This window comes from Trachemys scripta, chromosome 9 (genome assembly GCF_013100865.1).
Source record: "Trachemys scripta elegans isolate TJP31775 chromosome 9, CAS_Tse_1.0, whole genome shotgun sequence".
NCBI classification, from domain to species: domain Eukaryota; kingdom Metazoa; phylum Chordata; order Testudines; family Emydidae; genus Trachemys; species Trachemys scripta.
In genome coordinates, this window is record NC_048306.1 from 54,531,353 (window position 1) to 54,554,555 (window position 23,203).

General features: G+C 48.8%; 2 protein-coding genes across 9 annotated transcripts in view; both read right to left on the minus strand.

The window, feature by feature from the left end:
- The window catches only part of NME9 (NME/NM23 family member 9), a 46,647-nt gene extending 32,326 nt beyond the window's left edge, over positions 1 to 14,321 (minus strand). The window contains exon 1 of the mRNA XM_034782561.1: positions 14,259 to 14,321. The gene's annotated coding sequence lies outside the window, so the exon portion shown is untranslated. The remainder of the gene's footprint in view (positions 1 to 14,258) is intronic.
- Positions 14,322 to 18,070: 3,749 nt separating this feature from the next.
- Positions 18,071 to 23,203, minus strand: part of ARMC8 (armadillo repeat containing 8) — a 211,732-nt gene continuing 206,599 nt past the window's right edge. For all 8 annotated transcript variants that reach the window (XM_034781365.1, XM_034781367.1, XM_034781364.1 and 5 more), the window contains 2 exons: positions 22,798 to 22,891; positions 18,071 to 20,799 (listed from right to left, as the gene is read on the minus strand). In XM_034781365.1, the coding sequence (XP_034637256.1) occupies positions 20,766 to 20,799; positions 22,798 to 22,891 (128 nt within the window). In that variant the 3' untranslated portion in view covers positions 18,071 to 20,765. The remainder of the gene's footprint in view (positions 20,800 to 22,797; positions 22,892 to 23,203) is intronic.

Sequence of the window (23,203 nt, forward strand, 5' to 3'; positions counted from 1 at the left end):
ATACATCCATGCACCCACTTTCCCCTGCACTCCCATCTGCCTCCTGTCCCCCATGCCTTCCCCTGCAGCTCCCCAATCTACCACCTGCACACCACCTTCCTCTGCACCCCCACATTCCTCTGATTCCTTGTACTTGCCTGTCCCATACCCTAATACAGTCCCTGTCCCCTGCAATTCCTCAGTCCTAGTTCATGTGCCTTCACGTAATGATAAAGGATACACATCTACACTGCAAAAAAATCCTCGCAGCATCTTAGAACCCAGGTCAACTGACTGAGGCTTGCATAATGGGCTAAAAATAGCAGTGTAGATATTCAGGCTTAGGCTGGAGGTCAGGCTCTGAGAACACCGCCCTTCCCAGGTTTCAGAGCCCAGGCTCCATGTCTATACTGCAATTTTTAGCCCCACAACACAAGCCTGCGAAGGGCAACTAGGCTGGTAGAAGCCAGGGTGAGACCTTGTGCTTGTGGGCTGGCTACTGAATCAAAGCTACACAGCACAAAGGCATCCTTCAGTACAGGACGGAACCCGTTTCTGGTCTGCGTGATCCCCAGACATCACACCTCCCTTCCCAGGAGTCCTTGCCGAGAGGCCTACAGTTCCAATGGTCCTTTTGGACTACAAATCCCAGCATGCCTTGGTCCTAGGCGGCACCAGAAACAGGCGGATGATGGGCCTGAATCCTGCCTTAAAGCCAGAGCTCCCTATCACACACTTGTTAACTGAGTGAGTTCAATGGATAAATCACTAAGCCAACAAACATGAAATCCCATCATTCCGTATGCAGACTATAGCCACACTCACAACAGAGCCAGTGACAGGGAACCTTGTGGGTAGGTTTATCAATAGGCCATTGTAATGGACATTCCTTAGTTTAAAAAGAAATGACTCTCCCATACTAAATCAGTACAAAACACCTTTTATCCTGTACTTTAACCATGGGGTTGCAAGTTGCAACCCCATGGTTCAAAATGTGCAATGCCATTCAAATTTGCCAGAGGGGCAGCTAGGCCAAATTTCTTCAGTGGGGTAGCCAGGCCAAATTTGAGTGGCATTGCACCCCATGCGTTAGGTCACATCACCACTCAAATTTGCACTCCCTGACCATCTATAGAAATCTGAGTTAGACCAGCAGCTCTTCATGTGTGATGGTAGGATGGGGGACATGTGGAGAAATGGGGGCCTCTCTGCAGGGGCTGGGAGTCTATGTTCTGCTTGGCTGGGTTGGGGGCTGCTCTAATGAATTTTGGGCCAGGCCCTGTGTGATGCCTCAGTGGTTGCCTGGCTGAGGCTGCAGGTTCCATTGGGAGTGGCTCAGCACTGGGCTCAGGATGCAGCGCTTGAGACTCTGAGCCAACAGTGTCGCTCTTAGAGATGGGTGAGGGGTCAGGCCAGGCAGAGGGGTCTGCTGAAGGGCATGCAGGGTCAGGGGTCCATGGGAAGCGGGATTTCCCTGAGCACGAGGCCCTGCCCTCGCGCCACCCCTTCTCCCTGAGCCCCCGCCCTCGCTCCTCTCTTCCCCCTCCCCCTGTGAGTGGGAGAAGTACAGAAGGGCTCAGTCACTGGCCCCCTTTACTCGCCTCAAGAAGCAGCCAGGCTCCCCTGGCGGTGAGCATCAGAAGGGGAGTCATAGGTCATTTGCTTTCAGGACCAGCTGCCTTCTCCTTGGGATGGAGCAGGATCTTCCAGCCTCGCAGGGGTTGGGGAACAAGACGTTAACTGTGAGGAGCAGGTTTCCTCTCCCTGTTTTAAAACGACTGCCACTTTAACCTTTCCTGTGTTCACCGGGGCTGCAATAGTGACCAGGGAGCAGAGGGATTTGGGGGGGCCTGCCCCTTCTAATGAGGGGAACTCTTTCTCCCTCACACACGCAACTCTTTCTCCTCACTCCAAGCCCTGATGTCTACAGCGTTCTCTTGCTGTATAGTTTCTCCCAGTGCAACTCCTCCTGTTCATTGCAGATGTCAGTCATTCCCAGCCATTCTGAGCATTTCTGTTTCCCAGTTTGGACACAGGAGGTTGTTTGTCCAGAGCAGTGATGTACATTATGATATTCCACGTGGAGGAAGCTGCTATAGGCAGAGTGCATCACTGCACCAAAGGCACATTATCTCACTGAGGCAGGGAGGGAGATGGATTTGACCAGTTTTAGTGAGTCAGTGGCAGAGTTAAGGAGAATCCAGAGGCCCCCTATGCCTGGTCTGATGGGACTCCACTGCACATTGTGCACCATCCTCTCTCACATATTCCACCCCTGTGGCGGACGAGAACTGAGTAATGCATGTGGCCAATGTGGGATCTCTGAAGCATGGCACCTGCCCTGCAGAGCCCAGTGTGGCCTGCAGTCTCTGTCGTCACCTAGACATGCGGTGCATGGACAGGTCCCAGCCTGTGCTGCTCCCTGGATCAGAGCAGCCTGGCTGTGGCACATTCTGGGACCTGTTGCTCAAGTTGAGGGCAGCTGGCCTCTGTTTCCATTCTGGCACGACAGAGGAGCGGGTAGATCACATTTGAGTGGTGGTGTGACCCAGCAGTTGGAAGTATATGTGCACAACCTGATGTCATGGTCTCCACCATCCAGATTGCCATCCATGAGTGCCAGCGCCAGTTCCGGGACTAGTGCTGGAACTGTTTCAACCTTGAAACCAAGAACAAGACCCCCCATGAGAGTATCATCTTCAGCAGAGGTAAGAGACAGAAAGCCGCCCTCCTCCTCCTCCTCCCAGTCTCTTGGGGCAGTGCTTCTAATGGTCATCCTCTCACTACAGCTAAATACAGCAACCAGGCACATGTGGGTGGCTCTCACACCTTCCATGACTGACCAGGCCAGGGAGCCCCAGTGAAGTGACATGGCTGGGAGCTAGAGAGCCAGGTGGAACCACAGGCTCTGTCTGTGTCCAGGAGCCCCAAAACAGAATCCTCTTTATATTCACGACAGACAAGCCCTGCCTCTTCACCACACACCTCAGTGTCTCTGCCCATCCTTTTCCTTTCCTAAATCCCACTTATGCCCAGTGCCTGTTATTCCATAGGATCCCAAGCTTCCTTCAAACTCCAGCCTGACTTCTGCATCCCTCACTCAGCCAAAACTCTCATTGGCCACAATGGGGCTTGTCCCAGGAAGTACTTTGCTTCCCTCCAAAATGCAGCCAGCTCTGTGGGAGTAGCAACTGTTCGGCAGCAATGTTACACAACAATTTAGGACGGGATGTGAACTGGAACATTGTTATCCAATAGGAACTGCGGGGAGGGAGCTGGATTTAGGGGGGACCAAATGTAATTCTATACACTGGAATTGGGTGAATACCCCAACTCATCATCTCCAGGCTCAGTTTCTGCAACTCTGTATCTAGGGATGGAGCCACCCGCCTGGAGAAAGCTCCACGGGGTCCAGATGCAGCAGCCTATCTGTCTTGTTATACACAGTGGGAACTTGAGACGGTCTGGACCTAAACAGAAAAAAACGAAGAGACTGTATAGATACAAATGTCAATGGGAAGAAAAATACAACAGGGTAAAACCTGCCAACGGTGATTCTGGTAAAGTCTTTTGTACTTTGTGTCAGTGTGGATTCACTATTGGGCATGGTGGCAAAACTGACATAAGGCAGCATGCAGCAATCAACTGGACATAATAAAAGCATACAGGCCAAAGGTGGGACAAATATCCGCAAATTCTTTGTCTCTTCAAACTCCATGACTGCCAAGGGGGTGGCTACGGAACTTCTGAACATCTTCACCCGAGTTGGGGTGCCCCAGGAAATCTTGACAGATCAAGGGACAAACTTAATGTCCTAGATGATCAAGCATCTCTGCCAGTTACTCAAAATCAAGACCTTAAGAACATCTGTATACCACCCCCAAACAGACGGCCTGATAGAGCGCTTTAACCAAACCCTAGAAACAATGCTCCGAAGGTTCGTCCTGATGGATGTCCGGCATTGGGACCAGCTGCTCTCGCCTCTCTTGTTCGCAGTCTGGGAAGTACCCCAGTCTTCCACTGGCTTCTCATCATTTGAGCTTTTATATGTGAGGCAAACCCGCGGGATTTTAGACCTTGTGCGAGAAATGTGGGAAGAGCAACCGTCCCGAGCTAACAACTTGGTACTGTATGTTTTAAACCTGAGGGAGAGGCTTGAGGCCCTAGGCTCGTTCACCATGGAGAACCTCCTACATACCCAGGATACCCAAGAAGCGGCCTACAATAAACAGGCGTGTCTCCGGGAGTTTCACCCTGGTGACCAGGTGCTGCTATTGTTGCCCAGTTCAGAATTGAAGCTCCTGGCCCGTTGGCAAGCACTGTATGAGATGATCCGATGTGTAGGGCAGGTGAACTATGAAATCAAGCAACCAGATAAATGTAAGGTACAACAAATCTACCACATGAACCTGTTAAAACCATGGAAAGCCCAGGAAGGCTTACTAATAGCGCCTTACCCACCAGAGCCTGAACTGGGCCCCCAGGTCATGAAGGCCTCAACTCCAGGGATGGTCAAGACTGGGAACAATATAACCCCAGAGCAGAGAGGTCAGGCGCAAAAACTGATCACTGCCTTCTCTTCCGTTTTCTCAATCCGACCAGGGCAAACTCACCTGATAACTCATCATATTCACACGGACCTGGGCATTAAGGTCAGAGAAAACCCGCATCCCCTTCCCCAGAAGCTTAGAGAGACCATGAAAGAAGAACTTCGCTCGATGTTAGCTTTGGGGGGTGATTGAGGAGTCGCTTAGTGACTGGAAGAGCCCCGTGGTACTGGTCCCTAAGCCCGATGGAAGCACCTGCTTTTGCATTGACTTCCATAAGGTCAATGCAGTATCGAAGTTCGATGCCACAGGCTGATGAACTGCTTGACCGTCTGGGCTTTTTCAGTTCCAGACCATGCTCTTTGGTTTGCATGGGGTTCCGGCCACATTTCAGTGGCTAATGGACCGAATTCTCTGCCCCCATAGCAGGTATGCAGCTGCATACCTCGACAACGTGGTAATTTATAGTCGCAACTGGCAACACCATTTGAAACATATGACTTTGGACCTCCAGTCCTTCCAGGAGGCCGGCCTGACAGCGAACCCTGTCAAATGTCACCTTGGGAAGAATGAGACCACCTAGCTCGGGTACACATTGGAAAAGGGCTTGATCCGACTCTTCGTTAGCAAAGTTCAGGCCCTCCAGCTGTGCCCCATGCCATCCTCAAAGAAGCATGTATGCTGATTCCTGGGACTAGCCAGGTATTACCGCCACTTTATCCCAGGATTCTCCTCCATTGTGGCCCCCCTGTCCAACCTCCTCAAGAACAAGAGTCCTAAAAGGATCCAGTGGACCAGAGCCTGTGAAGAGGCGTTTCAAACTCTGAAGGCCCGGCTCTCTCAGGCACCCATCTTCTAAAGCCCTGACTTCGCCAAGGAGTTTTTGTTACAAAGAGACGCCACAGACGTGGGCCTAGGAGCTGTTCTATCGCAGGGAGTCGGGGGCGATGAACACCCCATCCTATATATTAGCAGGAAGCTATTCCCGCGAGAGGAGACCTATTCTGTAATTAAGAAAGAAGTCCTGGCGGTAAAATGGGCCATGGATTCACTCCATTATTATCTTCTGGATGCACACTTCACTCTCGTTACTGACCATGCCCCCCTCCGCTGGCTCCATGCCATGAAGGACACAAATCCCCGAGTCATGAGGTGGTGCCTTTCCCTCCAGCCCTTCTCCTTCTGCATCCAGCACCAGGCCGGGAGAGCCCATCTGAATGCAGACTTCTTTTCATGGGATGGTAGAGAGCAATTGGAGGGGGGACAGATCCCAAAGGGAGTCATGTGGTGAGGGATTGTGATGGAGCAGAGAGACTGCAGCCAGGCACAGCAGGGGTTAAGGAACACCTGTGGGTTCAGCTAGCCCTGCCCTGTTATACCTGCAGCCAATGCTAGGCCTGGAGGGGGGAGAAAAGAAGGGAGCCTGGCTCAGTCAGGGGCTGACTGGCAAAGAGGCAGGAGCCGTGTTTTCCCCAGGAATTGAAATTGGGGGGGGGGGGGGGGGGGGTTGGAATTTAAAGGGGGGAGGGGAATCGGGGCCAATGAGGGGTGAGACTGTGAGGGTGAAGGTGGGCTGTATGGCATCATAGTAAAAACTGAAAAATGTTTCATGACCATTTTATTAGATTTAACTCATGTTTTAAAATCATCACACAAATTAAAGTTGGCTACTCAAGCCTTCTGTGAAGCACTACATCTACATCCTTGTTGGTTTCTTGTTATAATTTTGTGCAACTCTGTTAATGAACTTCTTGAATGCAATGCGTTCATCTTTGGTGGCTTCTCCTGTGTCTGGTACTTCCATTCCTTCAATTGATATGCTCATTAGTTCATTCACATGATCAGGCAGAAGGCGACTTCTTTCATAACACAAAATTCTATTAAATGATGAAAAAGAACACTCAACTGTAACTGTTGTGACTGGGAGTAGCAAGAGATGAATTCCTACTTCTTTCATCCCAGGAAACATAGCATAAAGATTGTGTCAAGCCACTAGTGATGATAAAAAAGAAGTTGAAGTCAAATCTTCATTCATTTGTCGTATGATATTCCACTCCGTGTTCAAATTCTCTATTCTGTCCTGAGCATGTGGAAGCCCCAATGCTGGTAGTGCCTCACTCCACTCAACTGTCAGTGTTTTATAGGACAGGGATCTGTAAAACCTAAGTAGAGGTTGAGTAGAATCTAGAAGTCACTGTTGTAGATTTTTAAGAATCAAGTCTGTGTACTTTTTCAGTTGTCTTAAACACTTCTTGTCCTCTTCACTTAAGGATTCAATATAAATGCCTTCATTAGTCAACTTCTGGACTGAAGTTTTTGCTTCTTTCAGTACTTTTTCAATGGATAGCTCTCTGATTGATTCAAATGTAGCTTCTATTGCTGGACAAAGATTTACTACTGTTGTAGCAGATGCCTGGACGGCATTGTTTAATGACCCAAGTGGTTTCAACAGCAGACTTACAAGAGAGAGAATGGTCTTCTCTGAATGTAGTAGCAAAAGTAATCCACCAGCCTCACTACTTAGATCCATCCCATCTTGGTAGATACTTTCCAAAGCCAGTAATAATGGCTGGAGTAATTTTAAGACAACAGCCAAGGATTGCTCATGAGAAAGCCAGAGGATTTTCCCAGATTGGGCTAATTTGAACTTCAGTCCCAGTGTATCTTCTATATTTTCCAAGATATTCAGTCTTTTTGGACTCTTGCTGAAAAAAGAATATAATGAAGACATTAAATTTATAGCTTTTTAAATGTCTTTTGAAGAGTCTGCAGCTTGTACTAGCACTAGTTGGAGTAGATGGCCTCTGCAGTGTGTATAGGAGACATTAGGGTTACACTTTTCTCTGAGCAAAATTTGTACTCCACTATGTCTTCCAGAGCAGCTCCATCAAATGCACAAGCAGCCATCTGTTTGGGGTCCAGTTGACAAGCATTTAACTCTTCTAAGATGTGGGTTGTCACAGATGCAGCCAATGTGTCTTCTATAACTTGAACATCTAGAAATGCATCTACTGGCCTACCACTGACATCAAGATAACGTACACAATGACTTAATACTTGATGCCCTTTGCATCAGTGCATTCATCAGCCATGTATGCAAATGTTTTGAATGTGGTGAGAGAGTTCTTCACTTTTTCAACTGTTGAGTCTTTCACTGTTGCACCACATGCTTCTAGCCAGTCAGTTGAGTTACTTGCAGAAAGCTAGTGAGCATTTGCTGGTCTTGTTTGGAACCAGTGTTCAACTTCAGGATGAACAAGTGACGATGCACTTAACGTTGGCCTCCAGTTTGTAGTATGTGGTATCTCTTGCTTAAATAGGAAGTATGATGCCACAGCCATGTTTGTTCGCATGAACTGTGTTGTGTCTCCAGCATTCTTAACAGCCTCATTAACACTCACCGGTGTTGTCCTTGGTCAATGGAGACTCAGAGTTCAGAGGTGCTTTCACATGAGTTCACCTCCCAGGTGGGGGCAAGAAGGCACCTTGCTCGTTCCTCCAGCTGCTCACTGTTTGGTCTGGTCACTGTTGTTCGTTGTGCCACCGTTCACTCCATCGCTCTGTTGCCAATGGCCCTGTGCCATCACCTTCTGCTGCAACCTGCCACTGTGACCTCTGCGAGTTGGTCTCTTGAGGTTCCACTCTGCTCTCAGTGATTTCAGCTGAGCTCTCAGTGGGGGGAACCTTGCTGCTAGTGCAGACTGGGCCGTCTCTTCTATAGAAACACTGTCCCACAGCAGGTCTAAGCACTAAGGGTACGTCTACACTTACCTCCGGGTCCGGCAGCAGGCAATCGATGTTCTGGGATCGATTTATCGCGTCTGGTCTAGACGCGATAAATCGATCCCGGAAGTGCTCGCCGTCGATGCCGGTACTCCAGCTCGGCGAGAGGAGTATGCGGCATCGACGGGGGAGACTCCCTGCCGCGTCTGGACCCGTGGTAAGTTCGGACTAAGGTACTTCGAATTCAGCTATGTTATTAACGTAGCTGAATTTGTGTACCTTAGTCCGAAGTGGGGGGTTAGTGTGGACCAGGCCTTAGACCTGATTATCAGTGATTTCAGCTGTAGTGGTTGTAACGGAGCACCCCATAAGTCTTTATAAAAATATGCTTATAAATGTATATATAACGTAACTAGAATATGTTTTATGCTACATATGCCATGTAACATATCTCAGTAAAGGTTATGATCTACTAAATCTATTAATCCTATTTGTATGCATGTATCATATTTGTATTCGAAGTTAATAATATTGGCTGTGTACTGGCTTAAATTTTAAGTAGCCTTTGTAAAGCATTTGATCAGCTTCTTAAGAAAGAAATGTGCAAATTAAGTGCCCAATCAAGAAGCACTTAAGGAACAATGAATCTTGGGAGGCTCCAATCCACATAAGAAGTCTACATGAGAATGTTCAAGGTAGCAAGTAAGCAACGGCTGCTGCCTGTAAAAACTACGATACCCACACAAGGAAATAAAGAAACAAATCAACAGAGCCAGACGTGTACCCAGAAGCCTCCTGCTACAAGACAGGCCCAGAAGAGAAACCAACAGAACTCCACTGGCCATCACCTACTGTCCTCAGCTTAAACCTCTCCAACGCATCATCAGTGATCTACAGCCCATCCTGGACAATGATCCCTCACTTTCACAGACCTTGGAAGGCAGGCCAGTCCTCACACACAGACAATCTGCCAACCTTAAGCATATTCTTATATTCATATACAGCAACCACGCACCGCACCATAACAACTCTAACTCAGGAACCAACCCATGCAACAAACCTCGATGCCAACTCTGCCCACATATCTACACCAGCAACACCATCACAGGACCTAACCAGATCAGCTACAACATCACCGGCTCATTCACCTGCACGTCCACCAATGTTATATATGCCATCATATGCCAGCAATGCCCCTCTGCTATGTACATTGGCCAAACTGGACAGTCACTACGCAAGAGGATAAATGGACACAAGTCAGATATCAGGAATGGCAATATACAAAAACCTGTAGGAGAACACTTCAACCTCCCTGGCCACACAATAGCAGATGTAAAGGTAGCCATCTTACAGCAAAAAAACTTCAGGACCAGACTCCAAAGAGAAACTGCTGAGCTCCAGTTCATTTGCAAATTTGACACCACCAGATCAGGATTAAACAAAGACTGTGAATGGCTATCTAACTACAGAAGCAGTTTCTCCTTCCTTGGTGTTCACACCTCAACTGCTAGCAGAGCACCTCACCCTCCCTGATTGAACTAACCTCGTTATCTCCATACTGGTTTATACCTGCCTCTGGAGATTTCCATTACTTGCATCTGAAGAAGTGAGGTTCTTACCCACGAAAGCTTATGCTCCCAATACTTCTGTTAGTTTCAAAGGTGCCACAGGACCCTCTGTTGGAAATAAGGTGTAAATTTTTAATAGTGAGAGCAATTAACCATTGGAACAACTTACCAAGGATGGTGGATTCTCCATCACTGGCAATGTTTACATCAAGATTGGGTGTTTTTCTAAGAGATCTGCTCTAGGAATTAGTGTAGGAAAGCTCTTTGGTCTGTGCTGTACTTGAGGTCAATCTAGATGATCACAATGGTCCCTTCTGGCCTTAGGCCATGTGTACACTAGCACTTATGTCTGCAAAACATTTGTTGCTCAGGGGTGTGAAAAAACACCCTCTGAGTCAGGGCCGGCTCCAGGCACCAGCGAAGGAAGCAGGTGCTTGGGGCAGCCAATGGAAAGGGGTGGCACGTCCGGGTCTTTGGCAGCAATTCGGCAGTGGGTCCCTCAGTCCCTCTCTTCCTCTTTGAGCTGCCGCCGAAGTGCCGCCGAAGAGAGGGAGTGAAGGCCCCGCCGCCAAATTTCCACCGAAGAATGAAGCAGCGTGATTGAGTTGCCTCCGAAGTGCCACCGATTGGCTTTATCTTTTTTTTTTTCCCCCGCTTCGCCGCTTGGGGCGGCAAAAAGGCGGAGCCAGCCCTGCCCTGAGTGACTTAAGTTTTGCCGGCATAAGCCCTCGCCTGCACAGCACTATGTTGGCAAGAGACGCTCTCACGGTGACACAGCTACCACAGTTCATTGAGCTGGTTTTATTATGTCGACGGGAGAGCTCTTTCCCGTCGGGATAACGTGACTATACGAGCGATCTTACAGTGGCCCAGCTGTATCGGTACAGTTGTGCTGCTGTAAGCTTGTAAGTTGAAACATGGCTTTAGAATGTTTGAATCTCTGGTGAGCAGCCCTATCACATATGACCAGCCGAGATACATGCACAGCTGTGGGAAATGAGGGCCTTGGGCACACTTATGTGCTTGGCAATAGGCTGTGTGTCAGAGGGAGAGTTTGAGGAACTTGGTGTGTTTGTACCTAACAGCCATAACATAATCTCCCCAATAAATGAATTGCCAACCACATCTTTATCTAACAGGTTCTCATTTACAAATATGTGAACAACAAAAAGCAGAGCAATATTTGACTGATTCATAGATTTCAAAACAGTGTGACAATCTGGCACCCAGGACTGAAATTTAAATTGCTGCAACATTAAAATTGAAGGGAAAACATTTGGCCTCATTAAATCCATGTACCAGTCCATCAAATACAGGATAAAAATAAACAGGAAAGGAGACCTTTAAGCCAGAATGGGGAGTAAGAAAGGAATGTAACAGCATGGCCTTCTTCAATCTGGCTCACCAGCCCCACTGGAACCGTCCCCAGAATCTGAGTCTCCTACAAAATAACTCAGAGATCAAGTGCCTGCTGGGTGCTGATGACTGATCACACTGGCACCTACACTGGTCTGTGGAGAAACCGACACTTTCTAGAAACCTGCTGCTTGGAACAAACATCAGGACATTTCAGGAACAGCCCAGAAGCAACCAAAACAGAGTAAAATTTTATTACATATCTGGCATCAGAATCCAACCCATTCTACTACATGGGAGTGAACTCTAGGGCCTGACTTCAACCACACCCTATGGCAGTGGTTCTCAAACTGTGGGTCCCAACCCCCTTTGAATGGGGTAACCAGGGCTGGCTTAGACTTGCTGGGGCCTGGGGCTGAAGCCTGAGCCCCACTACGCAGGGCCAAAGCCAAAGCCCGAGGGCTTCAGCCCTGGGTGGCAGGACTCAAGTTTCAGGCCCCCTGCCTGCGGCTGAAACCCTTGAGTTTCAGCTTTGGCCCTCCTGCCTGGAGCGGTGGGTCTCGGACTTTGGCCCTCCACCCAGGGAAGTGGGGCTTGGGCGGACTCAGACTTTGGTCTCCCCTCCTGGGGTTGTGAAGTAATTTTTGTTGTCAGAAGGGGGTCACAGTGCAATGAAGTTTGAGAATCCCTGCTCTAGGGTCACTGGAATAAAACCCCAGCAGAAGCCCTGCCTCTGTAGGTCTGCAAGTCCTCTGTGGCTACTGAGCCCCACTGGGCAGGCTCCCCCTGCTCATCAACATAAAGACAAGCACATTCAACTTCTGGTGCCACCTCAATCAAAGTAGCAAATGCTCCAATCTGCACAAAGTAAAAGAGTCAAAAACTAAATCCAAATGAAAATATCCATCCTCACACATCATTGCTCCGTGCTCAACAGCTCCCACCTCCAACCAGCAGAGGAGCTCAAGATGTCAGCCCAGCCCCTGCAACACCAATCTATGAGGCACTGGAAAGAACAGATCAAATCAGCAACAAAGGGGACTGGGACAGCTCCCTGTACAGAACTCTCATGAGCAGAGACCTCGCGGGTGACCTTGTGCAAAATGACAGCCAACTTTCGCTCTTAGGTACAGAATCAGTGACCACATGCTGGAGGTGAGACTGGGAAGTCCAAAGCAGAGAGCAGCAACTTTGCAGTCAAGGGGACAGAGCAGAGATTGAGACAGAGAAACATGTTCTACTCCAATGTCCCAAATACCACCAAGTGCACGAAAAATATTTCCTCAAACCATCAGGAACCACCCAGTCTACCTCATCAGCGAGTAAGGAGGAAAAACTGTGCCTGGCCCTGGGAGAAAGTAGAGAGATGGCACCAAGTGACGGAGCACTCTGCTCCCAGATCAAGACTGGATAGCACTGACAAAAGGACGCAGCTCAGACTACACATGCAGTGTGTGTCCTCATCCTGAGGGATCGCCCCATCTATGATGGAACCCCGAATTTACTTGTTTTACATTGGGGCAACACTTGTCCCACTCACCCAGCCACTAAGGTCTCATTGAACCGACCTGAGCTCGTGTTGGCGCAGAGTGCAATCAGCAGGGGTGTGCAGTGGCCGTAGGTGTGACTGTCTGGGTGGGAAGGAAGGAAAGGCTCCTCGCTTGTCACTTTCTGTTAGTTCTTAACAAAGTGGGGTGGGCGATGGCGAGGTCACAGGGCCCCCCATCCTAATGCGGGGGTGGGGGCGAGGGTACAGGCCTCCCCATCCTATCTAATGCAGTGGGGGGGAGTAAGGGCGCAGGGCTGTCCACATCCTAGCTAACACAGTGGAGAGGGGAGGGGTGACCAGGCCTTGGGAAGGCCAGGGGGCATCAGGGCTAGGGGGAGAGGGGGCTAGGGGTAGCAACGAGGACTGTGGACCACGAGAGGAGAGAGGACCAGGACTTCCAGGGGTGGGGGACTCTAGGGAGCAGGAGGGGCTGGGTTACTGGGGCAGAGGGTGCTCGAGGGAGCCCAGGGGGGTCCAGGGATACCAGGCTGGGGGCCTGGTACCTGGGCTGTGGGGGGGGGGCACTCTAGGGAGCGGAGGGAGCTGGGCATACCAGGGCTGGGGGGCCAGGTTACTGAGGGCTCCAGGGGCAGAGGGGCTGAGGTACCAGGGCCAAGATGGCTCTAGGGGGCAGGGGCCAGGCCAGGGATACGAGAGTTGGGGGATCTAGGGGGTGTGGGTTATCAGTGGGGTCTAGGGGATGGGGTACCAGGGCTGGAGGTACTAGGGGGCAAGAGGCTGGGTCTGGGGGGTTCTCGGGAGCAGGTGGCCGGGTTACCAGAGGACTCTAGGGGGTGGAGGGACCGGGTCTGGGGGGCTCTAGGAGGTGGGGGGTGGGTTACTAGGGAATGGGGGACCTGGGGTGGGGGGGCTCAGCTGGGAATACCAGGAAGGGGGCTCTAGGAGGCAGGGGACTAAGGGTACCTGGGGTGGGGGGGCTCTAGAGGGCAGGGGGGGCTGGGTCACTAAGGGGTGGGGAGCCAAGCCAGGAAGGAGGGCTCTAAGGGGCGGGGGGCTGGGTTACCAGGGGACTCTAGGGGGCAGGGGGTTAAGCCAGGGATACCCGGGAGGAGGCCTCTAGGGGATGTGAGGAGAGCTCTAGGGGATTGGGGGGGGGGGCAGGTTACCAGGGGTTTCTAACTTCTTGGTGGCAGGGGATACTTGGGGTTGGGAGCTCTAGGGAGCAAGTTACCAGGGGACTCAGGAGCGGGGGTACCTGGGGTGGGGGAGCTCCAGGGGGCAGGGTGTCCGGGTTACCAGGGAACTCGGGGGGGAGGGGGAAGAGAGGCTCTAAGTGTGGGAGGACCGGGTTAACAGAGGCTTTAGGGGGCGGGGGGCCCGGGGTACCTGGGGGAGGCTCTAGGGGACGGGGGGGGGGCGAGCCGAGCCGAGGATACCGGGAAAGGGGGCTCTAGGGGGCGGGGAGTACCTGAGGATCGGGAGGCGTGAGCCGGAGGGGAGCTCTAGGGGCTTCCTGACCCCAGGTCCACGGAGCCGAACAAGGGACCCAGATCCCGCCCCCTCCCCCGCCGATACCTGCAGCAGCACAGCCCGCGGGGCTTCTGACACCGCGTTTCCCGGCAACGGTCTCCCCAGTGACCGAACCAATGCACAAGTGACTCGGGAGACCCGCCCCGTCCCACAGCCCGTCCCACTCCACGTCCCACCCCCACCCCCTTCTCTATAACCCCCTCCCGCGTAACAACCCATACACATCCCACCCCATGCCCCATATACACCAACAGCTATACACCCCACCCCCAATCTCTCCTACATACACTTATTCGCCCCACACCACATACCCCCATCTTCCCCTACATACCCGCAACCCCACTGCCTCCAGCCCCAAACACCCCACACACCACCGTGTCCAGCTGGGGCCTGCCAGATGTGGTCCCTTTTGGCTTTGGAATCCAAGAATTCTGTTGGGAACTGCTTGGAGGAGACTTTGGGGCCTAAAAGGGTCAGGAAATTTTCCTGTAACCATGTAAGCCAGTCCAAGCTGTCTAAGGCAACCTGGGTTTAATGCTAGTGGGAGGAGAGTGGCCATTTTTAAAAAGAGAGGGGGAAACACCCAATAAGAAACCTATCTATTCCCAACATAACAAGCAACCTTAAAAAAAGAGAGAGAGAGAGAGAGAGGAAGTCTGTTATATTCATGTTCTTGGGCTCAATGTTGGCACTAACACCTACATTGTCAGCAGTCCATGAGACTAGAAGTGGAGTTTGGGTGATGGTGTCACTTGTCCACTGCAATTTGAACTGATATACCCAAACTCATTTCTAGACTGAATCAGACACAGAGTTATTTATTTGGTGAAGTCAGCATATTTGCAAATTGACCACAGGCAGTTTATGATGGAATGCCAATGGAATTCATAGTCACAAGGTGACCAAGAGCTTAGCAGGATAAAAAAAGGATTTAAAATTTACATGGCTTAGGAAACCATCCAGATTTAGAATTGTAAGCATTAAAAAACAGGCATGAGTTTTGGAAAAGGGCTAAACCACCACCTCCATCTGTAGAGGGATAGGAAGGAAATTCCCCTATGAACAGATTATCCATAATTGCCCAGTTCATGCCCAATTTCTTGCACTTTCCTCTGAAGGAGTTAGTCCTGCACTGTTAGAAGTAGGGTGCTGGACTACAGAGGCCCAGGGTCTGATGTAGTCTGGCAAGTCATGCGTGCCTATGTTTTCTCTGAATTTGTTATTCATAGTATTTCTGCGAATTGGTAGTGCAGGAGCAACTCACTGTGACTATTCAGTATTTACAATGTCTTTGCTAGACATTAGACCAGGGTGGGCAAACTTTTTGGCCCTATGGCCATATCGGCTACAGAAACTGTATGGAGGGCCGGGTAGGGAAGGCTGGGGGAGACTATGCCTCCCCAAACAGCAAGGCATGGCCTGGCCACCGCTCCCTATCCAGCCCCCCGGAACCTCAACCCCCCCCCTGCTCCCCATCCCTGACTCCTGCATCCTATCCAATCCCCCCTGCTCTCTGTCCCCTGACCATCCCCCCAAGATGCCCATCCCCTATCCAATCCCCCCTGCTCCCCACCCCTATCCAATCTCCCCTGCTCCCCACCCCGACTGCCACCCCTGCCCCCTATCCAACCCTCCCTGCTCTCCTCGCCCCATGTTACCTGTGGGGTGGGGGAAACGGGGGCTCAGTCCTTTCCCTGTGTGTTTCCCCTGCTCGTTTGGCTGCTCTCCCTGGCAATCGGGGAGGGCTCACTCCCTGTCTGGGCTTGGCTGCTGGGGACAGGGGCCAAGCATGTTGGGGGTGGAGGGGGACCGTGGCTTGCTCTGCCCCTGTCCCAGGCAGCAGAGCCCAGGCCCCTTGACTGCCTCCCCAGAACTCCCCCTGCTCCCTGCCCACGCCGCGCTGGAGCACCAGGTCTGGTGGTGCTATAGCTGTGTCGCCTGGCTGGAGCTGCAGCCACGCTGCCAAGGCGCTGGGGGAACTGTGACTGTAAGGGAGGCAGAAGGGGAGGGGCCAGGGGCTAGCCTCCACCCTGTTCACTGCGCTGCAGGGGAATTGGGCTGGCTCCTCTACAAACCTGTCCTGACCCCGCTCCCTGGCAGGAGCTCGGGGACCAGAGGGAAGTTTCCTGCAGGTCGGATGTGGCCCACGGGCCATAGTTTGCCCCCCTCTGTACTAGACACTGGATTTATAGCTTATTACAACAATCTGTAACCCCCAACCCCTGTTTTTGTCCATGACTAGGGGTATTAATGGGCCACTTAGCACATATTCTAAGGGACTATATAAGGTTAACTGCTTATGCTAAATTATCCGTTTGATTTTGTATTTAACTGTGACACCGAGTACTTTTCACAGACCTGAAGAGCTCTGTGTAGTTGGAAAGCTTATCTAGCATAGCAACGGAAGTTGGTCCAATAAAAAATATTACCTCACCCACAATGTTCCCTCTAATTTTTCCCATTCATGTGCAGAATGAATTTTGTTATGTGCACCAATATGGAGGTGATGTGGGAGGGTGGGGCCGAGAGGTTCGAAGTGTGAGGCGGGGCGTGTGTGTGTGTGTGTGGGGGGGGGAGGGCTCTGGCTGGAGTGCGGGCTCTGGGGTGTGGCTGGGGATGAGGGGTTTGGGGTACGGGGGGGGGCTCAGGGCTAGGGTTGGTGTGTGGGGGGTGAGGGCTGTGGGGTTTGGGATTCAGGTTGCCCAGGGCTGCAGCAGGGAGAGAGGACTCCCCGCATCAGCCCCGGGGCTGGGGAGGTGTCTGGCCCTGTGGCTGTGTGTGTGGGACGTCTGATCCCGCCGCACCACAGCCCTGGGGCTGGGAGGGGGAGAGGTGTCTGGCCCTGCTGCACCACAGGCCCGGGGCTGTGGGAGTTGCCGTAGCCCTGCACACCCCAAGCTCCCCCATCAACACCCCCCATGCCCCTGAGTGCAGTGTGCATGCCTGCACGGCCCTTTGTGGCTTTCTGCACAGCTGTGCACCTTAGAGAGAACGTAGCTCACCCACCTTGTCTCTCTAATATCCTGGGACTGACATGGCTACAACACTGCATACTGTATTTATAACAAATGGCATGTTGGTTAGCTTTGATTGGACAGATGTGTCACACTATGCTGTTTCTATTCCCTGACAGGTAAAGTGTAACAATCAGATTTGGATACAAACACTCAACTTAAAAGTTCAAAATTTGATTTCTGCAAATATTCTCTAATATATGTTTAAAATTCATGGTGACTTACGAACAATCCTGCTTGTGAATGTGTTTGCAAGGACCCCACTTCTACACCTCCTGCTTGTGAATGTGTTTGCAAGGACCCCACTTCTACACCTCCACCCATGTGTCTCGACACCTGTTCCACCCACAGCCACATTAACTTCAGTGGCACTTTACACAGGAGCAATGACCAGCCAGCTGGATGGAGCTGAAAGATCGGGACATAAAATATTTGTGGAAAACAGAAAAGGGCCACAAATCAAATAAAACAATTTCCATGATTGACTGAGTTGCTCACCTGGCTTAATTCATTATTATCGTATAAATACATGATTGGAATTAGGGAGGACTGTGAAGGGGGAGACCCAGAAGAAAGAGTGTGATGCAGTATTAAAGGCAGAAGAAAAACCATGATGGAACAAATCCTGCTGGTCTTACTCTTGCAAGGGATCCCTTGTCTTATGGGGACGCCTTACCTGAGTAAAGCCAGTAGGGTTTGACTAATTTGTACAGGATTATTTTCTGTTGTCCTCTCTATGTTGTATAAATCTCCAACTAAAATCTGAAAGTTTGTAGAGCAAAAAACATTGAGTCAAGATTTTAAATACATATTTTCTTCATAAAGTTCAGTAGAAGCGAAGTATTCTGGTAAAGTACTTTTTATTTATTTACAGTATTTATGTTTTCTATTTGTACATACCTACAGCAACATCAAAAATTATTCACAAAGCTTAACTGAATGTAAAAATGTTATTTCATTGGACATTTGACCTATCAGCTTGATATTATGGAAAAGGTTGACTTTTTCCCCCATGCAGTATCCAGATTGTCTGAGCATTATTTTTAAGTTTTCTGGTACATTTAGGGCCACATTTAAAAAAAAAAGTCTCTAAACATGCACACCTAAATTTGCACACTTTTGTGTACAATTTTTGTCATCCAATTTTTTTAACACAAACTCTGATTTGCAGATGTGAGTAGAGGGGCATGCAAAAACTTGAGCACATGAAAATGTGCGCACAAAATATCAGGAGTGTAAATTTAGAGTTCAAGCTCAGGCTATTTTGAAAGTTTAGCCCCCACGTGTATATAAAGTTTGACCAAGGAAGTGTTTTCTCAGTGCTACCAAAACTATGGTTCATTTTACTTTTTAAATAAGGCTTTTATTTCTGAGATACTAGATATTTATCAGGTTCTCACATATTCATACTTGCCTCTCTGTGCAGACCCATTACCAAAGACTTGTAGCAATAATAAGAAATGGCCACTCACTTATTGCCATGTCCACATTGGAAAAAAGTGTTAAGTGCTCACTTTTATATGATTTTCAGAGTGGGAAAACAACTACATTAAACTTATATAAAATTGTATTTTCCTTTGCAACCAAATGGTAACAGTTTTACAATACATAACATTCAAACTCTGGGCCAAACTGTGATCGCCTTTTGCTCACACAAATAGTTTCCTTTAAATTAATAGGACTACTAGAAAAGTAAGGCAATTATAACCTGACACTGCTTAGAAATAAAGGATAAAGGTTTGAGATTACATTTGTGAAAACTGGTTAGTCAAGTTACAGTCCTATCCTCTTGACCTGAAGCTCAAACTGCAAAAGGAGTTTTTTTAAGGTAGAGTTGAATTCTTCAGTTTGCCCTTTAGTGCTAAGTAGACATAGCGTGTGAGGATTTTGACTCTATTAATGCCATTCCCTAAACTGAAAACCAGAAAGCAGATGGTAAATGTACTGCAGGAGGAAAGTAGAAACCCTGAATTGCAGTCTGGGAGAGCTTCTTGCTGCACTCACTTCTTTCTACACACATTTAACTCCTGAAGCTGAATTCAGTAATAATGTAGGGTCTGATTTTCAGCATAATCTTAAATGGTTTTCCCTTTTTCTGCCCACAATTGAGTGGATATGAATTCTTGCAGATACAATATTTCACCACAATTTAATTACAGGCATAATGTCAGTCATTTAGTAGTCCAAATATCTGATTGCAATGAGGAAGGTAAATGCTGTTTCTACAAATAACTAAAGCCACCATTTTAGGTGCCCACAAATTGTAGGCACACAGATAAAGGCCAGGTTTTGATAACCTGATCCTTTAAATGCAGTAAAATCTGGGCTATTATCCATGTATATGAATTCCTGGATATGTCTGTATATATATTGCTATTACTATAGCAATGTCACTGGGAGATAATTTTCTAATAACGTGTCCATTCTCCTGCAATCTAACCTATTCAGCTAATATTATGGAGAAATATTTATATAGCAGTGAACTGATCTGTATGACCAAACAAGTCCCTTAAGCCATAACTTGCCAGGTCCTTTTGGTATCTTGAAAGTACAAGTCTTGCAACGTGCTACCTGTTTGATGTATCTTGGTGTCACAGTCAGCTGGTGTTCCTTATCACTGAGACAAGCCAATCTTTCAGCAATAATCTCAGCAAGATCTTGGATTTCACAGCAATAGGCTCATTCCCCCAAGCCAGTGCTGATATTACATCCACATATTTCTTTTTGGCAGAAGATCAACAGAACAGTTATACAATTGGTGAGAGTGAGAGTCCACCCTTGTCTTCTAAACATTAAAAAACCCCAAACAATCATTCTGACCCATTCTACTGAGCTGAAAATGACATCAGTACCTGTTGACTGTGGGGCAGTAAAATGCTATCTCTTAGATTTTTTCATAGCACAGAATGTGCTGGCTGTTATTTGAGTCTACTGTATTCCTCAATTTTTCTCTTCAAAAAGGAATATAAGTTAAGCTTAGGTTCAGAAATGCATATGTTTTACTTAAAAACATTCACCTGTTCAAAATTCAAAATAAACTTTATGGGATACAGTGTGTTTTTTTAAATAACATTTCATTCAAACTGTATATAATTCATTAAAGTATTCATACAGCAAACAATGGTTAACCCATGAAAATGTGTAGAAAAAGATTTTCACACAAAAAAGGAAAACAAAATTCTGAGGTATCACACTCACACATACACCCAAACACACACGCAGGCTGCAGCAAAAGCAGAAAATTATAGGCCCAAAAGAAAATGATGATTGATTGTTCTATTAGAGAGTCCAGGTAGCTCAGGAAAAAAACACAAAAATACCCCCCCCCCCACAATAGTCCTCTGAGTAAAGAACTACCTCAAGAAAGTTCAAGTGCATTGGAGACCTGATCACCTAAACTGTTTCTGCAAAGCAGCTCCCTGCACCTGAGAGAAATGCAGCCCAAGGTGACTTGTGCAAATATAAGGAATCAGTTGAGGCTATTTCCTTTTAGTCCTTAAACACACGAGGGGTGTCCAAAGATTCACTTAGTCTTTGATCATGCAAGATACTGCTGGAGTGCTGTCTTCGCCCTGAAATCACAAATATTCCATTAGCCATTGAATCTGGACTTCAAAAAACAAACACCCGCTGGAGATTCATGGTTAACATTTATCCCAGATGACATTTTGTGCACAAGGCTAGTGTGTGAGGGAGGAACTGTTAGTGTGGCAATAAAAGGCTAAACTATTAATACGTTAAGATGGCAAAGCCTGAAGTTTCTCAGCAAAAGTAGACCCTAATGCCATTTGTGCTGTTTTCTTCGGCTAGGAGGAAAACTCTTTTATGCTACATGAGCAATGAGTAGTGCCAAACAGTCATTAAACCAGATCTAATCCACTGGTCTGGATTGCACCCCAGAATATGACAACATGGAAGGAGTGCATAAGTCCTCTTTGCTCCAGGACTGCACTAGTAGCTCATACTGAGTTGTCTGTCCACTCTCACTCATAGATCCTTTTCAGAGCCATTGCTTTCCAGGAAACAATGCCCCATTCTGTAGGTTTGGGCTGCATTCCTTGTTCCTAGACAAGGCCGGTTCTAGGCACCAGCAAACCAAGCACGTGCTTGGGGCGGCACATTTTCAGGGGCAGCATTCCAGCAACCTTTTTTTTTTTTTTTTTTTTTGCGCTTTGGGCGGCAAAAGCCTAGAGATGGCCCTGGCAGCAGCAGCGCGTTGTGCCCGGGGGCGCCCTAGGGTCGCTGCAGTTCATGCCGTGGGGGAGCAGCGCCCGCACCTTGTGGCTGGGCCGGGCAGACTCCAAGCGGGCGGACACTTGGGCTGGGGGCCGCCCCGCGGGACACACGGAGCCACCTGCATGTGCCGCAGGGCGGCCGCCCCCCAGCACTGCAGCCGGGGCTGGGCGAAGCGGCCCGAGCCGCCCAGGGACTGCAGCAGGGCGGCCAGAAGCAACAGCAGCAGCGGGGCCATAGAGGGCGGGGCGCTTCCATGCGGGGCCAGCGTCCTGCTTTCCGGGGCTCCGCTCCCTCTGGGGCTGCCCTGCCCCGGCTCCTCAGCCCTCTGCCAGGGCGGTCCCCCGGCTCTGCCCTCCTAGGTCCCAGCCGGTCCTGGAGGCGACCCTGGGCTGAGGCGCGGCCTGGAAGCCCCGCTGCTTACCCCGACACTGCCGGACCGGCTGTAGGCGAGGGGGGAGCAGGCAGAGTCAGCACTGGTGGGGGGGAGCCCAGGGCTGGGGCAGCAGGGCATGCGGGTGGGGGAGGGCACTGGTGGTGGGGGGTGGGGGGTGAGAGCCCAGGGCTCAGGTGGGGGGCAGCCAAAAATTTTTTTGCTTGGGGTGGCAAAAAACCTAGAGCCGGCCCTGTTCCTAGATGTATAACTTTGAACTTGGCTGTATTTAAATGGTCCCTTGAAATATGTAACTACTTATGCTAAACAAACTGTTCCACCTTGTGTTTAGCTGTGACACTAAGTACCTTTCCCAGACCTGAAGAAGAGCTCTGTGTAAGGTTTAAAGCTTGTCTCACCAAACAGAAGTTCATCCAATAAAAGATATTACCTCACCCACCATGTCTCTCTAATATCCTGGGACTGACATGGCTACAACACTGCATACTACTAAAGTTACACATTAAGTCTGCAAGACTGGATACATTATATTCAAGATTTAAAAAAAAAAAAAAAAATTAGTTGAGGATCCTGAAACCTCCTTAATTTTTAGTAAAACATGGAATACTGGAAAAGTTCCAGAGACCTGGAAAAGTGCTAATGTTGTATCAACATGTACTGCTGTTTTTGAGGAGGGAGATGATGTATGAGTGGATAACCATCTTGGTGTCTGTCCTGCCTTAGGACTTGTCATAAATCCTACTTAGCAAGCATTCTTCAAATAAGATGAATATCATATTTTATTCATATGTGGCAGGACTCATCAATGTAAAGGGCCTGTCTTCTGCATGCAGCACTGTCTCATGGATTTTTCTGTAATCCAAATGCTTTCAAAACAAGATTTTTTTTTTAAAAAGCACAGAATTCCCTCTGATCTCTATTTTGGGGGTTCTTTTATACTTACTTGTCACAAAGATTTGGATCTGATGACTGACTCAGTTTGTGTAGAATATCTACTATTCCTATATCTCGTAGTTTATCTTGGCGTTCTTGTGAACCTAAAAAAAATAAATCACAATTATAGGGGATAACATCAAACAAGTGATGTATTAAAAATGATAAAAAAGAATTGGAGACAGGCATGTGCTATGAGGGGATATAATATGTGGATGCAAATAAAATGCTGTGCTAAGAAGCCCTTTAAGTCTACTTAACCTATGGCTGCTCTGTCTTTTCCTTTTGGAAGAAGCTACTAAATTTTTTTCCCTTCAATTTTTTCACATGAATAAATGAGAGAAAATTAAACAGGCAAGAATCTTAAGAGATTTTATTATAAAGTAAGGAGTTTGATTCTGACTGGCTTCTTCCTT